Below are 18,877 nucleotides of genomic sequence, written 5' to 3'. Positions count from 1 at the left end.
ACCGAGGAAGAGGGAAAGAGGGAGTTGGCTGCCGCCAAGCAGCAACAGGCCGTGCTGGAGCAAAAAGAACTCAGGTTGCCTTGAAGCCCCGCACTTTATATCCAGAAAAAAAAGGGGGGCGCCTTCTGCAAATGCAGCCCTTTCATCCTAAAAAGTAAAAGTCAACAGTTCCCCCCACGCCGCTGCCGCCCTTCTCAGTCCCGCAGAAACCTGACTCAAAGGGCGGGCGGGACTCCCGCACCCACCTGGTGTGCCCTTCCAGACCGGTATTCTCCGCCCCTCGGCTGTTCCTCTTCCTTCTCACTCCCGCCCCCCCGCCGTCGCTGGTAACCGGCCCTGTTTTCGTTACTCCCCCCCAGCAGGAAAGGGGCTGGGTTAAGCCGCCACCAAGAGTCCAGGCGCTCCAAGCGGCGTCCCTATTTCCCTTCCGGAGAGGTGAGCGGAAAGGGTTGCTGCTCTCGACCCGGAGTTCAGGACGCGAAAGTTCAGGACGAGGGGCTGCTGCACCATGGCTGGATCCCTCGGCCTGTGGATACTCTTGGTGAGTTTGGAAGCCCACCTGTTGCTCCCGACGGTCAACTCGTTCCGGCTCTTGGGAAGGGGAGATGCCTCAGATGCCCGCCGAGGAGAGAAAAGGGGCGATATAGGGAGAGAGATTTTAGAGAAGGAACCGCAGGAACAGTGCGCTCTCTGCTGCGGGCGGATCGTAGGTTGAAGGGGGGCGCCGGTCGGGAACGGTGGCTCCTCTTTCAGCCGAACAGCCGCGCCACGCCCTGCGAACCCGGCGCCTGAACCTCAGGAGGTTCATTCGAGATGCTAATCGCGCTTATCGCAGTGTGCAAACAGGATTTTTTTTTTTTAAGTGCCTTTCGAGGGAAAGAAACTCGCGCGAAGATCCGGAGGTGTTTGGTATTGCGAGCAACTTGTTGAGGCTGCCATTTTATATATAGTATTATGCGCTTTCTTGGAAGCAGTTGACCTTAAATCTCGACTGGCTTGTTCGGTGGTTGGGTTTGCAGGGAGAATCTGGAAATTTGGGCTTATCTGTTCAAATTCTGCTTAGATTTTAATAGTTTTGCTTTAGAAGATCAATTTGGATTTTAATAAGAAGGCAGGAATGATTCAGGAAGGTCTGGAGTTCTGCTTCTCAACCTCAACAACTTCAAAGACACTGGACTTTAATTTGTTCTTATTAGTTTGTCAAACATGTAAAAGATAGCAGGTATAATATAAATATAAATATAATCCAAGAATTCCCCAGCTAGCATATTGGTTGGGGAATTCTGGGAGTTGAAGTCCAAGCGACTTAAAAGTTTCTGAGATTGAGAAACACTGCTCCAGAGAATGGTTGTTCCTTGCTCTGGGGATGACAAGAGATTGTCCACCAGATTTCCAGCCTTTGAATCGCCTGCTAGAATTCCCCCTTCTACAAAGGCTACCCTGGGATCTGGTGCCCTCTAGATGACTGGGGAAGAGAATTCCCAGAATCTTCTGTGGCATGGTTATTGGAGGAGCACTTCAAATACACCCCAATAATCCTAGGCTGACCTGTGATAAGTAACCTCTTGCTTGGTCCTATGGGATGTGGTCATCTACAAGAAAATAATCCGGGGGGGGGAGGCAGGGAGAATACATTTGAAAGGGAAAAAGCATGCAAAATATGCCAAAGAGTACTAGTGGAAGGGGGGTAGGTATAATGTGGCAATTGGAATGAAACAATGATATAACATACACACACACACACACACATACACACACACACACACACACGTGTGTATAGATATAGATATATTGGAAGCAGAATTAACTCTAGCTGCCTTCTATATAAGGGACAGCTATTTTTGCTTCCTCTTGGCAGTTTTTGAAGGTTTCTATCCACTCGCTGGAGGGTGCTGGTCTGGCAGGGCTGCTATTGCGATTAAGAGAGTTCTGCATGGGATGGCAGCCAATAAAATGTGTTAAAGTGATAATTTTTGTAGAATTGCCAGACAGTTGTAAAGGTGACAAAACTTTCTGTGATAATAAGGTGCAGACAGGTTCATTACCTGTTATTTGCTATTGTGGTAACATCTCCAACCCCAGGGAAGGAGACATAATACTTCATTTATATTGACAAGTAGAATTTCCCCAACTTTCAAATAGCAGGCATTTTCAAAGAAATATTATGCTTCCTTCAGCGTTGTTTTGATCAACCTTCCCCCACTGAGTGCCTCTCAGATTTTGGACTTCAGCTTCTAAAACCTTGGCCTTCATTCCCAGCATATCTGGTTGAGGCTGTCCCAGAAAGATTAGCTTATCCTTTCTCAAGGTTTCTCAACCTTGGCAACTAAATTTTAGTGTCCATGGCATTAAAAATTAAGAAAGACAAAAATGTGTGGCAAGGCACCAATTTTTTATTCCTCCCCTCCTTTTTTGTTCTCTGTGATTCTGCCTGTCCTTCTCTTCTAGCTAATACTTGCCTTTAAAAAAAAAAAAGTTGGGGATGATCAAGGAAAGCTATTGTGGGCTTATTTTTCCTCATGGACCCTGCACTGGAGATCCTTGAAGAGAAATTTTATAATCAGTCATTTTCATTTCCTTCTCATATTTTTATGCCCTCATGAAGATCTGCAATTAAAACAGTTTATGAAACTCCCAGCAATGAAAAAATAATTCTATATTAAATTCTGTTGCAGAAGTTTAATTTCTAAAAGGTAAAGTTGCCGAGTTAAAAGCTAACACTTTATATTTAGTTAAAAGCTAACACTTTACATTTAAATAGAAAGACCAAAATTTGACCAAAGGAAAATGTCTTATTGTTTCAAACTCTGAAAGGAGTCGAGTAGATTTTCAGTTAGCTCACTGAAAGCATCCACTCTATGGGGATTTCCTACTAAGATTTCATTGTGGATACTTACATATATCTTGACTGCTAGTTATGGTGTGTGTGTTTTTTCTATTTTTTAACTGTTGTAAGATGCCTAAAGTCACAGTGATGAATTGGGCAGCTGTAGAACTTGAATAAATACATAGAATTGTATTGTTGGTGAGCAAAACAAGCAAATTTAATGCAGAAGTTACAAATAAAATCCAGAGAATTTTCAGAGATTCCCAAAACAAGAGGAACAACAAAAGATTTAGAAAAAGGCAGTTGGATAACTCCTTTATGAGGAAACTCAAATTATTAAGAAAAAAATCTCACAGTAGCCTGCCTAATTTTGAATCCCCCAAGACAGTCTAAAATATTTTTAGTATGCTAGCAGAGCTATACCAAAAATGATGGAATATATTATAATCCAATACAGTGAATGGAACAGATCAAGGAAGCTAATAATTTAAGTTTACGCCACCCAACTCTCAATAACTCTGGGAGGATATATAAAACCATGTACAATATGGAGAAAGATGGCTTCTTATTACTACGGCTCCTTGTCACAGTACTAGAATTTTCATTCTTTCCATGAAACCGAATGGTAGTAAATTCAGGAGAGACAGAAAGGAATGCTTCTCTACACAACATAGAATTTTTGGAATGTGCTACTATGGGGTATGGTGTCAACTTTTCCCTTAAAAGGAATTTAAAGTGAATCAGTTGAATTAATGGAGAATCAGCTCTATCGGAGATATTGGTTGTGGCAACTAAATAAAAAGCATTAAAGAGCAATATTCCTGAAAGTTATTTGAGGGGCAATAAAAGCATTAGTGGACTACCACAAAGCATCTGACTAGCCACCTTCATAAAATAGATATTAGACCAGATGGATGCTAAGTTTCAGAAGGTCTTTGAAAGTCCTGAAATGCAACTGGCTTGAGTCCTATTCAGGTATTTTCAGTCTAACTTCAGCATTAAGAAGTGTATATCCTGTATACACTCTCTCATCTTGGTTTCCTTGTTCATTTTAATTTAGAGTAATATCTGAAATGGGGAATTGGTTGTGAAGATATTTTGCATAATGTTGAAATCCAGACTCAGCATTACACAGGGAGCCTTCTACATATAGTAGATGCTTCTTGTTTCATTTTGAACATGCAAGAGCCAGGAAATGGTGATAGAATAGAATGATCTTGCTAGTTCTTGTCTTCCTTCCATGTTTTTATGAGCAAAATTAATATCATCTATAACAGGGGTCTCCAACCTTAGCAAATTTAAGCCTGGCAGACTTCAATTCCCAGAATTCCCTCACCAGCAAAGCAAAGCTGGCTGGGAATTCTGGGAGTTGAAGTCCGCCAGGCTTAAAGTTGCCAAGGTTTAACTAATCTATAGAGGATCTTTTATAGAGGATTTATAATATGATCTATAGAGGATTTTTACTTAAAAGTTAAACTGCGTATTAGTCTGTTTTAACTTTTTGTTATTGAAAGTCCCACCTCCTTATAAACGTCTTTTAATCGTGTTGGGGGGGGAAGATAGAGCTAACTATTTTTGTTTCCAAAACGGTAAAAAAATAAGGAGGGAAGAGTGAATGGGTAGAATTTTAATGGAAAAATAGCATAAGTATTAAGCCCATTGTTTCTCCAGTACAAAATTCAGTTGCCTTTAAGATGTACTGTTTATTTTATTTATTTATTTATTTATTTTGTCGAGTGCCTATTAGATAATATATATAAGTATAAGCATGAATTGAATACATAAAGTGAATACAATTAAAAGGAACATTAGGACACGGACGGTAGGCACGCTGGTGCTCTTATGCACCAATATCAATACCAATACCAATATCAAGCATTTTCCTCATTCCTGAATAGGTAAAGAGGCTAGTAGAAAACTTCTTTTAGATTCACCAATTCTTCATACATTGATTGCTGATCAACATCTTTCATTTCTAGAATATCTCAGGTCTTGAGGCCTTGCCTGGTTGTTACTTTTCAACACCCAGTATAATGAAGGAACTCTTGATTGGGAATTTGAAATGTTTTAACTTCTTTTTTGCTTGCTGTCAGAAGTTATGGGAGCTTCATCACTGGAGGCTTTCAAGGAGAGACTTGCCATCTGTTAGAAATGGTGTAGGTGGCGGGGGGTTGGACTAGATGATCTACGAGGTCCCTTCCAACTCTGTTAATCTCTTAATGTTAGAAATTGGAAAACAAAAAACAGAAGTCCAGATTTTTCTTCCCTGAGTTCAAAAGTTTGCTAGTTTCATTATATTGTTTTTGCCAGCCTTGTTAGATCTGAGGATGATTAATTTTGTTTTGGATAAGGAAAACTTTTCCATAATATTCTTGAAGGAACTGGACTCCACCTTAATCTTAATTATACTTCCTCCTCTCATGCTTGAGCCCCAGATTTTTCTTGTATAATCCACACTAAAGTTTATCACTGCATATAAATAAGCAAGGCTCATTTTTTCCTTGTATTGCAATTTTTTTATTCAGAACCAGCTAAAATAGAAAAACCAAATGGTGTGACGAATGGTGAATTTTAAATTGAAGGTGCAAATGTATGATTTTTTTTTAGTCTCAGTTCCCATCCTCTAACTTGTTTTGTTTTGTATTCTGCTTCCCATTCGTGCCATCTTTTCACTGCTATTAAATAATGTATATAATTGCCATAGGCAGTTTACAAACTGAGCTACATACTTATTCTCTCCGACTTAAATAGGACTTATTTCCAAAACAAGCATGTGGAGAAATGCAACTTAAGCAATTTTTCAAATTCAGAGCTATAGGAGTAATTATCTAGAATTACAGAGGTATTCCTGTCTCCGGGAATGCTTGGAGATATTTTGAATCTTTTAATGGTAATGACTGCCCAGTGTAAAGAACTGCCACCATGTATTCAGACTTAAATGAAAATACCTGCAAACGTGAATTCATTCCCTGAACTGCTGTGTCACTTAGGAGCTATGATCAAACAAGTTCTACCAGTCTTGGAAGCCTACTTTTATTTTGCCTGCTTTTTGTCACAAAGGATAATATAAAATGAGTATCTGCACTGAACAGCTTCCACTGTCCATTTGAAACTGTTCTTGGAAATGGAAGAGACAGAAAGACAGTCTTTATGCAAACACATATAGAGACATTATGAACAAGTTGACTGCAGAGTAAAAATGATTGCAGTGTGCTTCCCTGCTTCAGAGTAAAGAGAAATTCACTGAGTATAACAAAGACTTCATGTATCCCACCTTACATAAAGGAAATTGAGCTAAACTGATCTATCCATCATTTCAGCAGCATATGCATGCTGTTTCTAAAAAAGAACCATTGAATTCCACCAGACTTGATATCCTGGGTCTAGAAAACTTGGAACTTCGTCGCCTTCGACAGGATCTGGGTTTAGCATATAAAATCATCCGTTGCAATGTCCTTCCTGTCAATGACTTTTTCAGTTTCAATAACAATATCACAAGAGCTACCAACAGATTTAAACTCAATGTCAACCGCTCCAGTTTAGATTGCAGAAAACACGATTTCTGTAACAGAATTGTATATGCTTGGAATGCATTACCTGACTCTGTTGTTTCTTCTTATAACCCCAAAGGCTTTACTCAAAAACTGTCCACGGTTGACCTCACCACTTTCCTTAGAGGACTCTAAGGGGCGTGCATAAGAGCACAAACGTGCCTACCGTTCCTGTCCTATTGTTTCTTCCCCTATGTATATATATGTTTATAGTACCTCGTTTCTCCTCATATATACGTTCATATATTATATAACCCTTTATGCAACGCTTGTATATATTGTTACGACAAATAAATAAATAAATAAATAAATTCAAGAGCCTTACCACAGAGTAACCATGCATAGGTTTATGGATCATTGGCCTGGACTTCTGGATCATGGTTTTCTCTATGTAAATGTATTTCGGACACATGTAAATAAATCTTTTGTAGAAAAAAAATGGTTTGTGTCTATAAGTAGATGCGGCATCATTTTCAGAATAGGCTAAATATTTCAGGAAATTAATTTTAATCGTTAATTGAATCAAGTTAAATTTTCCTCCTCCTGTTTTTGAAGACAGCTTCTAGCCAATGAACAGATTCACATAGATGCACCAATGCAATTTGACATTCTAATTACCTTTCCTTTGAAGGTGACTGTCTTTCATATGTGATCGTTTTCCTTATGTTTAATTATGATAGTATATGTTATTGTCTTGGTGAAGTATTAGAATTCTCCCTAAGCTCCAAAGAAATTATGAATATTTCTGTTCGTTATATTTTTAATCATTTTCACAATCATGCTATAAAGCAGGGGTTTCCAACCTTGGCAACTTTAAGACTTGTGGACTTCAACTCCCAGAATTCCTCAGCCAGCAAAGCAAAGCTGGCTGAGGAATTCTGGGAGTTGAAGTCCACAAGTCTTAAAGTTGCCAAGGTTGGAGACCCCTGCTATTAAGCATATTGTATTTGGTTGTGGAGCACCTTATATTTGTTCATTTGTGGAATTTATTGATTTTTTTTATAGTCATCTCATGTTGTTTTTTAATTGTACCTCCATAAACTTTTATTTTATTTTATTTGTAAGCCACTTAAAGCAATTTTTGGCATAATTCTGAATGACCACTAGCTAATAGCAGATAAAGAAACCTGAATCTTTCCCACTATTTTTTGGTAACCTGTAGTTTTTCAGTTCTACATTTTAGACAAACTTCCTCAATCTGATGGCTTCTATCCACTGAAAACTGAGTTTTCACATACTGTATTTGAAGAACAGCACACTTGAAGAAAGTTAGTTTAAGAGGTATTTGTGATGAGTCAGTTGACTGAGTTCAGCAAGATCTATGACTTCCATGCATTGCAGAAGTAATATCACCCTTTTCCAGCCTGGTGCCTTCTAGAAATATTGAGTGTTGAGTCCCAATGTAATAGTCTGCATGCCCAAAGGAATTTTAGTTGCAACATCAACTATAGGGAGGTCATTGGGTTCAGTGATGAATGGCTACATGATTCATTGCAAATGCACATTTAAGCTTCAGAATTGAATATAACTAGGATGTATTAACCAGGGGAAAGTGCATTCTTATCTCTCCTTTCCCTTAAGTGGGAGCATCACATCTGCACATAGGGGGATGCTATTTTCATAGGGATTATATTTGCAGCACAGAGAAAGATATTTCTGCTCTACTGATTCGATTATCAAAATGTGGACGGTGTAAATAAAAACACAGAACACAAAATACCTCTGTAATTTTATAACTGACATGCTAATAACCTCCAAACCATGGCAGTGATCAGAAAAATCCTCTATGTCAGCAGTTCTCAACCTGTGGGTCGCGACCCCGTTGGGAGTCGAATGACGATTTGCCAGGGGTCGCCTAAGACCATCAGAAATATGGGAAGTATACTTGCAAGTCGAAGAATCGCGAATTCGGCTTCAGGTGCGATGAATTAAAAAAGAGAGAAATCTTTGCTCTGATGTCTCCCTCTCAAGCCAGCTGCAATCACTCCCAATCGCTATTAATCTGGCTTCAGGCGTGATAAACTTAATAGGGGAGGAGTCTCAACTTTAATGCCTCCGTCCTCAAGGCAATTGCAAGCAGTTCAGATTGCTAGCCAATACGGCTTCAGGCGCGATAAATTAAAAAAAACAGTTTGCTGCTTTTTTCCCCCTTCTGCGGCTGCTGAGGCACGCTGAGATCGCTGCCTAAAAAAAAATAATTTTACGGTTGGGGTCGCCACATCGATTAAAGGGCACTATAAAAGTCGCAGCACTATAAAGGTTGAGAACCACTGCTCTATGTGGAAGCCCTGGAAATACTGGATGAATTCTATAAGTCCAAAAGGCAAACTGGGTGAATGCTTAGCTGAATGCACATCAAACTCTTTAAGTAGAAGGACCTGGAGTATTAGGAGAATGAATTCTTATATACATAGTTGTTTCTTATTTGATTGGAACGCCTAAGTAGTGTGTTCATTTTCAAGACCATCTTTCCTGCAGAATCTACCTAGCCAATTTATTTGGCAGGCTGTGCTCCGGGTTCCTTCATGTAAGCAGTGCCAGCTTTCAGAATGACCCAGTGGTGAAATCCAATTTTTTTACTACCGGTTCTGTAGGCGTGGCTTGGTGGGCATTGTATGGTTTGGTGGTCTTGGCTTGGCTTGGCTTGGCTTGGCTTGGCTTGGCTTGGCTTGGCTTGGCTTGGCTTGGCTTGGTGGATGTGGCACGGAAAGGATACTGCAAAATCCCCATTCCCTCCCCACTCCAGGGGGAAGGATATTGCAAAATCTCCATTCCCACCCACTCTTGGGTCAGCCAGAGGTGGTATTTGCCAGTTCTCCGAACTACTCCAAATTTCTGCTACTGGTTCTCCAGAACCTGTCCGAACCCGATGGATTTCACCCCTGGGATGACCCCAGAAATAAGCCTTCTCTATCATGTAGCTGTATCCTGGAATTAAGTCTTCCCCAAGTTCAAAATGGGCCCCACCTTGCTGGTTGTTTCGAAGAGGCATGAGGTTGTGGCTCTTGGTTGGGATGACTGAGGCTATATTGACCCCATCTTTCTAATCAAGTAATACCAGCTGAGGGCATGCAGAATATTAATACATTTGGACGTACTTGTGAGGAAGTTTACCTTCTCCCCGCCCCCATAACAATCCTTGTATTGCTGTTAAGTGGGGGGGTCTATCTTCTGAAAACCAATAACAATTTAAGACAGGGATCCCCAACTTCCAATCTGTGGCCAGGTACTGTGGTCCATTGGGAACCAGTTTGCACAAGCAGCAGGTGAGGGCACGAAGCTCCATTTGCACAAGCAGCAAGTTACACACGTGAAACCATCTCCTTCCCCCCCCCACTGCCGCCCCCCCCCCGTACCAGTTCATGGAGTTGGAAATGTTGGAGATGGGACAGTTTCTTATTGGCCTGAAGTTGTTCACTTTAATACTCACGTATTCAGTGGTCAAGAAATGCATGACCACTGTGTCTACTTAAGTATTTTTCCCCTGTACAGAACTTGACTGTAAAAACAAAGAGGATTTAGATGTCAGTCTGAACTTTCGAGAGAGAGAGGGAACTGTGATGACTGAAGGAGAATTTGATATTTAACAGCTGGCTTTGTTCCAATATATTTTAAACAACAAAAATTGATTCAGGTGATAAATATTGATTTTAATATCAAATATTGATTTGATAGCCTGAGATAACTTGCTTGCTCTAGAATTTTTCAAACTTGGCAACATTAAAATGGGCAACTGCAATTCCCAGAATTCCCCAGATAGCAATTTTGGGAATTGAAGTCAATATACCTTAAAGCCACTAAGATTGAGAAACACAGAGCTATAGATTTAGATCCCAAGTCTACTTAATGTGTTTCAATATCTGAGAGATTGTAAAGAAGTCTATAATGATCTATTTATGTATAACAACTGTGTCACAAATACAGAGCACTTCCAAAGTTTCTTCAGGAAACACTGGTTTATATCTGCATCCTTCTGACAGAGACATGGATCATATCAGGGTAACATGGAAAAAGAAAATGAATTTCTCACTAAAACCAAAGAAATCCACCCTAAAAGAGAAACCTGCCCTAGACTAAAAACATTTTTGAGAATTTCCCAAGATTTGAAAGACAATAATTTACATTACAATAATTATATTCCATATTAATGGTTGGCAATTTTCCAGATAAACATTGTGTATACTTTGTTTCCTTAGCACAATGCTGTTTTCTGTTCACAGTTTATAAAGCATGTGGTTTTTCAAGTTGAAACTCCAAATGCATTTCTGTTTGCCAATATCTGAAATATTAAGTCTATGTAAGGTAGGCATATTAGAATGAGAAAACCACAGTATTTTTTTAAATAAAAATTTAGCTAAACTGAAGAAAAGTTTAGTTAAACTTAGCTTAGCTAAAAATCAGATTAAACCAAATCGCTTTTTAAAAGGTGTGCTGAATGTATACTAAACTGAAATTTCTAGATCATCTTGTTAATTATACCTTAATTGTGTTTGACACAATTGTTAATTGTGTTTGACATGTGGTAAACCACTATTTAAACAATACAGGTGGCTACATAATCTTAGGTACTAAAATGTAATTAATCAATTTCAAGGTTTGTTTCAATATGCAAGAGGTATTACTACATGCCTGGGTCATGTTTGAAAAGTTGTATTTGCTTCCTCTGTCCTGTTAGCACTTACCTAAAATGCAAATCTAACAGCATTGGCCCATTATTGCTGTTTTAACTGTTTTCACGTTTCGTTTGTATTCACATCTATGAAATTCCATAGTTTACTTCCATTTTCCACCATCTTAAATGTGAAAACCTAACGCTGATTTGGTTTTAAATATGCATCCATTTCATTATTTAAAAAATAGTTTAAATATGCTTAATGTTGTCTGGGTGGAGTAATATGCACTATTTTAACTGAATTTCACTGATGTCAAAATATTGCTCTGTTTTAATTTTCTTAGTGGTTTATCTTGGGAGGCTAGTTATATTTTTAATTGCTGTATCTGTTTATTGCAGAGTTATGTAATCTTTGGAAATGGACTTCATTTGGAGGTAAGAGACTATCAATTTTAAGTGGTTTTCTGTGTATGTTTATGTATATTACTAAGAAAGTTTTTAAAGGTTTAGGCAAAATGTTCTAAGTAACTGATTTCCAACAGTTGTCAAGTTTATATATATGATATATAGAATGGGTATGGAAATTCTCAGTCATCCAGGAGATGTGCTTTTAGAAGAGGCAACTGGACTTTCTCGTTTTTCTTTGAAGACATTTCACTTCTTATCCAAGAAGCTTGTAAGGATTTATACTCCTTACAAATGACCAGCTGTGTGTAAGGAATATAAATCCTTCCATTCCCCATCATCCAGTCAGAGCTGAAGAAGCTTCTTGGTTAAGAAGCCAAACATCTTAAAAGAAAAACCAGAAAGTCCAATTGCTTCTTGAAAAAGCACCTTTGTGATATACAGCAAATAACGTAAAATGTTGCAGAAACCATAGATTAAAACAATATTTTTTTACAAAATCCTTGTTGAAAGGTGAACAGTACCATAGGATCAACAAGAATTTTTCCTTCCTATAAGTGCTTATGGTTTTTCAGAACATACATATTGTATTAAAAATAATGACAGTTCATTTTATGCAAATATCGTGTTGTTGCTTATATTGAAGCATGCCATGTATTTTCTGATGAATCCCACTAGGGTATTTATGTGAAAAATAAGAACATGCATTTAAAATGACAGGCTTCCCAATTTTGGTTTGACAGTACGGCAATAAAATGTTGCAAATAAAACTGAATTTCCTCACAGATTCTTGGCGGAAGGCATGAGCAAGTATTCCATCAGAAGACCCTAATCAGGCAAAAGCGAGAATGGATTGTCCCACCTTCCATAATCTGGGAAGAACGTGACAATTCCAAGAAGAACCCAATTGCTAAGGTAAGTCAGGCTTGGAAACAAATACATCTTTCGTTTTGTCCTTAATAGCTTTCCTCAACTTGGACTGGAATTGCAAACCTATCACGCATAGAAGGTGACAGATTGAGTAAAATGACCATTTAATATCAAGTTGTACAATTCTGGTTCATTACTGGGAAAAATCAAAATGGCAACAATTATTATTTAGTATAGCTAAATTATGATACAGTAATCTTATTAAAGGGATTCAATATATTTGCTTTTTTCTCCCCTACCTGAAAAAATCGAGGATTAAAAGACTTTTGCCTATCCCTATGAGAATCAGAAATGTAATTATTTAGTTAGATTATTTATTCCATCCAATTATTAGCTACATCCTGGATATGGACCATAAGAGAACATCAGCACGTAGACCAATTTATATTATTTCATTTCATTTGAGACTATCTGTTTTGCACATGCACGAAGGGTTTTTTTTTTTTTTTTTTTTTTTTGTTTACATTTATACCCCGCCCTTCTCCGAAGACTCAGGGCGGCTTACAGTGTATAAGGCAATAGTCTCATTCTATTTGTATATTTTTTTTTACAAAGTCAACTTATTGCCCCCCCAACAATCTGGGTCCTCATTTTACCTACCTTATAAAGGATGGAAGGCTGAGTCAACCTTGGGCCGGGCTCGAACCTGCAATAATTGCAGGCTTCGGTGTTCTTAATAACAGGCTATTACCAGCTTGAGCTATCCGGCCCTAATGGGGTTCCATGAGATTCTTTCCATTCTCCATTTAGTTTTGTGGGCAGCCTTTTCTATATACCATATTTTTCGGAGTATAAGACACACCTTTGTTTTTGGGGAAGAAAATAAGAAAAAAGCTGATTGGCGGGTTGATCAGCTTTCGGAATACCCCCAATCAGCTGTTCCCAGAGGTGAATTTTAGCAACAGGTTCCTTGGTTGTGAGCTCTGTGCCTTGCCTTTTTTTTTTTTTGCTTTTTTTTCTGCCCCTGAAAATCTCCGAAACAGCTTCAGAAAAAAAGCCTCTGAAGCTCTGTTTGGGTGCTTCTTTTCTGAAACTCTGTTTGGAGGCTTCTTTTCTGAAGCTTCGTTTCTAATGTTTTTTTCAGCCTCTGAAACCTCCATTTGAGAAGCTGGGCAGGGCTACATTCGGAGTATAAGACGCACCCAGATTTTCACCCTCTTTTTTGGGGGAAAAAGGTGCGTCTTATACTCCAAAAAATACGGTACATATAATGCTTCATCTGTTGGAGGATGAGCTGAGACTTTTGTTTGCTGGTTAGATCTATTTAATATGGTTTTAAATTTCTGCCTACCCCTTAAACTATTGTCTACTTTAAGTTTATAAAGGCTGGTTAATATAAACACTTGGCTTAGGTATGGAATTAAATCATTTTTGATATTTGTATAATTCATTGATTCAGTAATTAAGTAGGCCACATCCAGAGCAACACAAACCACTTCTTCCAGAAGATTTACATTCAGGAAATTGCTGGACCAACCTTGAAGTAGATAGATTGGAATGGTCAGAGGAAAAGCGAAGTTTTTCTAGAGTTTCTCAGACTGTTACATTCCCAGAATAAAAAGTTTTGCACATCTTTATTAAGATTAATTATATATAATTATAAATATATATAATTAATTATTAAGAAAACTAAAATAACAAAAAATTATCTTTTTTAAAGATTAAAACATATTTGTTTTAAATTGCAGAGACAAACAATAAATATTGTTTCTTTTCTCCTATTCCATATAGATTCGGTCTGACAAAGATGTTGAACCAGGAGTAATAATTACTTACACCATTTCTGGCCAAGGAGTCACAGAACCACCATATCATTTGTTCGTGATTAATGGGAAAACTGGAGAATTGAACATAACTGGAATAGTCGATCGGGAACAAACACCAATGTTACATGTAAGCAGATAAAAGTGATAGATTCATATCAGTTATCGGCTCTTGATTTTTGTGTTTATAGACATTTATTTTTCTTAATGTGCCAACAGAAAAGAGTGAACAGTATAATTCGGTGATAATTATTTCCGTTTTTCTGTTAATTGAATGAATTGAATGAAATTAATCATATGGACTTCTTGTTAATATTCTTTCAGCTGAGAGGCTATGCCCTGAATCAAAGAGGTGAAAATCTGGAAAGGCCACTGGATCTGCGGATTAAAGTTCAGGATGTAAATGACAATAGCCCAGTGTTTTCACAAACAAGTTTCAGTGGTTCTGTTGAAGAATTGTGTGAAGTGGGTACGTTCTAGACTTTTATGTACATTTTCATTCTGACTGAGCATTCATATTCTTTTCCCTATGCAATTATTTTAAATCCATTCCTTCCCTCCTATTGCCTCTGTGCCCTTATCACAAATAAGTATTTCATTGATTATAGTATTGCAATAGAGTAAAAATATCACAGAGTTTTATTTTATAGTATTGTTGGGATGGGATATTAGAAAACATAATTAAATAGTTGAGAATCCGTGTTTTATTGACAGCCAAAATATAAGGTCTAGGAGCCAAAAAAATGGTTTTAGTTTTATGATAATTTCAAAATAGCATGGAGTAGAGACTACATGTACTTTACCCCTTAACCTTGTTCTCCTTACTATGTAGTAATTAAAAAGGCAAAATTTTGTAGTGCATTTGGGTACATAAGAGTCCCAGAGTAAACTGCTGCTTAGGATAAATTTTTTCAGTGATGCTTTTAACAGCACTTCCTCTATTATTTGGATGACATAAATATACTTTCCCTTTCCGTGTATCTAGTGTGCCTATTCTGCCACTGAATATTTATTTGGGTTTATATAATCTGCTTTTTATTTAGGAGCTTGCAGTGACATACACCACACCAATACAGGTAGTCTCAAATTACAATAGTCTATTCAGTGATCATTCGAAGTTACAACACCACTGAAAAAGTGACTTATGACCATTTTTAAAAGCAGTTAATAGTGGTCAGGAAGAAAAGGTGCACTATTGGTTGTTGCTGTTTGATATACCCTTGTAAAATGCTTACTCTTCTTAGGTACTCTTGTGCTGAAGATAAATGCAACTGATGCAGATGAGCCCAATACACTCAACTCCAAAATTGCTTTTAAGATTGTTTCCCAAGAACCTAATGATCCTAATGCATTTGTCATTAACAAAGCAACAGGCGAAGTTCGGACAGCAACATTCCAGCTTGACAGAGAGGTATTTTCTCTCTCTCTCTCTCCCATAATATTCTTTTAAGGAGTTCTTATTTATCTAGTTTCTTATTGAGTTAGTAGAAGGATGGAAGATTTCATGAACATTCCTTTATGAAACAAGAGAGGAGCAACCATTCTCCATCAATCCCCTTCTCTTTCTGGCCCAGATTATCTTCCAGTTCCAAGGAACAGTTTTTCAGGAAGTTGGGTATACTGCATGTAAAAGGAGAAGTTGCAGTTGCCTTCTTGGTCATTCCCAGTAAGCTAAACATCACTCATTATCTTACTTTCAGTTTACAGATAAATAATTAAAAGATATAGAAACTGTTAATAAGCCAATCCATCATATTAATACTGGTAGTCCTCGACTTACAACCTTTTGTTTAGTGACCATTTCAAATTACAACAGTGCTTTAAAAAGTGATTGTGACAGTTGGACTGTTCTGGGGTCATGCAATTTGTAACCTTCCCAGCCAACCTCTGACAAGCAAAGTCAATGGGGGAAGCCAGATTCACTTAACAAATGCATGATTCACTTAACAATTGCAGTGACTTGCTTAACAGTTGTGGCAAACAAAGATCATTTGTTGGGGCACAACTCACTTAATAACTGCCTTGCTTAGCAACAGAAACTTTGGGCTCAGCTATGGCCATAAGTTGAGGACTACCTGTATTTCAAAGTAATAACAGTTCACAAAAGACTGGCGAGTAGTTAACTTAGTAAAACATAATCATTAAGAAAAGCTAAGCTGGATAGGATTCATTCTGTCAAATTTTCAGAGGATTCCTTTGGTATTTATGTTGTGGTCCAGACCCAACTGATCTTTGAACCTCAACTTTGAATCTCAGTATGAGTACCTAAAACGGGATTCTTCCTCATGAGACCTGCAGCAGATTTTAGCTGAATATCTGGGCTATGAGTTGGCTTAAAGTAATAAATTTTAGTCGTTGGTTTGTAAGCCTAATAAATAAAATATATATTTAAGGATATACATGCATAAACACACAAGCATAACCTAATATTTGTATATTTTTCCAAAACCTTGTTTCATTTTGGCTGGACCTAGGCTCTTATGAGCATACTGAATGTTTATGAAATATTTATACATAGTGGAGATGCAGTCTTTTATGCTAGGCTTGTATTGTCGCTCTCCTACAAATTCTCAATATGGTTGTGAGCCTTTTTTTTATTTCAGAAGGTTAGAAAAAGAAAACGTTCTTATCTTTTGAGGAGGACCACAATGTATCAATGACTTACACCTTTACGTCTTTGTTTCTCTGACCTTCTGCTTTCTAGTCTTCTGCTTTTCATTACTGTGGTTCAGAATACTTCGATTACCTCCACTCTTAGGCTCTATGATTTTCTCTGTGTGTTCTGGCAGCAAGAAAGAGGTGTTAAGTTTCTGCACTTCCCACCATGAGCTTTCCAAAAAAAAAAAAAAAAGAGTGAGAAATGTGTGGCCTCCAAATCTGGCCAGAAGTTACAGATACTGGTAGTTGTAATTCAACAATCTCTGGGGTGATATTGGGTCCCACTCATGCTTTAAGGTTCCCCAGGTTGGGGGCACAATTCTTTTTTAGCTATAGCGGGTGGCATTCAACCTTTCGCTTAGACACTGTTTTTGTATATCCTAACTTTCATGCTATTTGACTGTTCTGCAGCTACATAATAGTTATTCCTTGGTTGTGGAAGCAAAAGACCGTGATGGACAAGAATATGGGAATGGTCAAGTGACTACTCTACAGATCAAGATTCTGGATGTTAATGACAACATCCCTAAACTTAACAAGACTGTGGTGAGTAAAAAGTGTGCTTGCTATTTGGGTCGGTTTCTTCAATTACGATCAGAAAGATGTATTATTATAAAAGGCTTATTTATTTACAGTATGAAGGAAGTGTAAAGGAGAATATAGCTAATGTGGAAATCATGCGCCTGGATGTCTTTGATGGTGATGAACAATTTACTGATAACTGGCTGGCAAACTTTATGATTGTGTCTGGCAATGAAGGAGGCTACTTCCGTATAGAAACAGATTCACAAACCAACCAAGGAATTCTTACTCTGATTAAGGTTAGTGGATGGGGAGAGGCATTATGCTTGCCACATTGACCTCAATCCAATAAGGGTACCTAGCAAAAGAAGAAAACAATGACAGCATACAGCACAATGGCAAACTGATATGTTCTGTATGAGTATTCTGCACAGATTGCTATAATCTCATTGTAACCACATCTCTGCCCTGTTTCCGTTATGATGAGATTTTATAGTATGGAAGGATGTTTTCCACATAAAACAGTTGTATTCTGCATGCTCACCTACAATACGCACCCACAAAGAGCATCCATTAATTTAGATTCTCATACTTCATAATAATTTAAATAGTTCATTTTCAGTTCCACAAATTACAATCTTTGTTTTACTTTAAAACTGTGGGAAAATATAACATCAGGGTTTTTTATAACCATTGTCAAGCTGAGTCAGTTAACAAGAGGTTGAGATATCTCCTGCTTTTGTATGCCCAAGAATAAGGGTGAATAGAGGTTCCTAACTCAATTGCTTGATGTTTTTTAACATAGGATCTAGATATGCTTTGTTCTTTTCCGTGCCTCAATCTCCATTTGATACAGTGACATGAAAACTCAAGAGTCTTTTCTGCTCTTTTTTTATTGACAAGACTCTTGACTCTGAATGGATTTTCAAGGGTATTTCATAGCAAATAATATTGAAGTTGCAATAGTAAACTTCCATCAAGAGTCCAGAAGGATATGCAAGTGGGTTAATGGAAATTACATTCTAAATTACGATTTTTTTTTCATTCTCTCTGCAGGAAATAAATTATGAAGAATTGCGGACAATGGACCTGAAGATAGTAGTTTCTAACAAAGCAGCATATCACAAATCAATTATTAGTCAAGTTTCCCAAGTAAAACCTATTTCTGTCAAAATTAATGTGGAAAATGTGAGGGAAGGCCCCGTATTTAAGCCCCAAACGTTAGTGATTAAGACAAGTGAAACAATGAAAATAAACCAGATTATTGGAAGCTATCAAGCTTATGATGAAGACACTCAAAAAATAGCAGAACGCATCACGTAAGACTTTTTATTTTTTTGTTTATTTATTAGTAAACTTACAGGACTCTCAACTTCCAATGACTCTGGACAGCTCACAAGAGTCAAGAATTACTGTAGAAGGAGAACATTTTGTTCCTATATGCTTTCAATATGCCAGACACATAGCTTCACTTACTATCATGTTCCAATATTGCTCATCATTTCATTTATGCTGAAAAGAGAGATGCAATTTATGCCTTATGCTTCCCAGTGCCTTTTGTTTTAAATGTCTTTGCAGTGACAGGTTTGGATAATAAACATACAGCATC

General features: G+C 37.7%; 1 protein-coding gene across 2 annotated transcripts in view; it reads left to right on the top strand.

Moving 5' to 3' along the window:
- Positions 1-275: 275 nt before the first annotated feature.
- The window catches only part of LOC131195259 (desmoglein-2-like), a 35,551-nt gene continuing 16,949 nt past the window's right edge, over positions 276-18,877 (top strand). For both annotated transcript variants that reach the window (XR_009154390.1, XM_058177034.1), the window contains exons 1-9: positions 276-541; positions 11,390-11,425; positions 12,182-12,310; positions 14,057-14,218; positions 14,413-14,557; positions 15,333-15,499; positions 17,158-17,292; positions 17,382-17,567; positions 18,325-18,587. Coding sequence is in view for 1 of the 2 variants with exons in the window: in XM_058177034.1 (XP_058033017.1) it covers positions 509-541; positions 11,390-11,425; positions 12,182-12,310; positions 14,057-14,218; positions 14,413-14,557; positions 15,333-15,499; positions 17,158-17,292; positions 17,382-17,567; positions 18,325-18,587 (1,256 nt within the window). In the remaining variant the exon portion in view is untranslated. The remainder of the gene's footprint in view (positions 542-11,389; positions 11,426-12,181; positions 12,311-14,056; positions 14,219-14,412; positions 14,558-15,332; positions 15,500-17,157; positions 17,293-17,381; positions 17,568-18,324; positions 18,588-18,877) is intronic.

The sequence above is a fragment of the Ahaetulla prasina genome, chromosome 3 (assembly GCF_028640845.1).
Source record: "Ahaetulla prasina isolate Xishuangbanna chromosome 3, ASM2864084v1, whole genome shotgun sequence".
NCBI lineage: Eukaryota > Metazoa > Chordata > Lepidosauria > Squamata > Colubridae > Ahaetulla > Ahaetulla prasina.
This window is presented reverse-complemented; position numbering and strand designations above follow the sequence as displayed.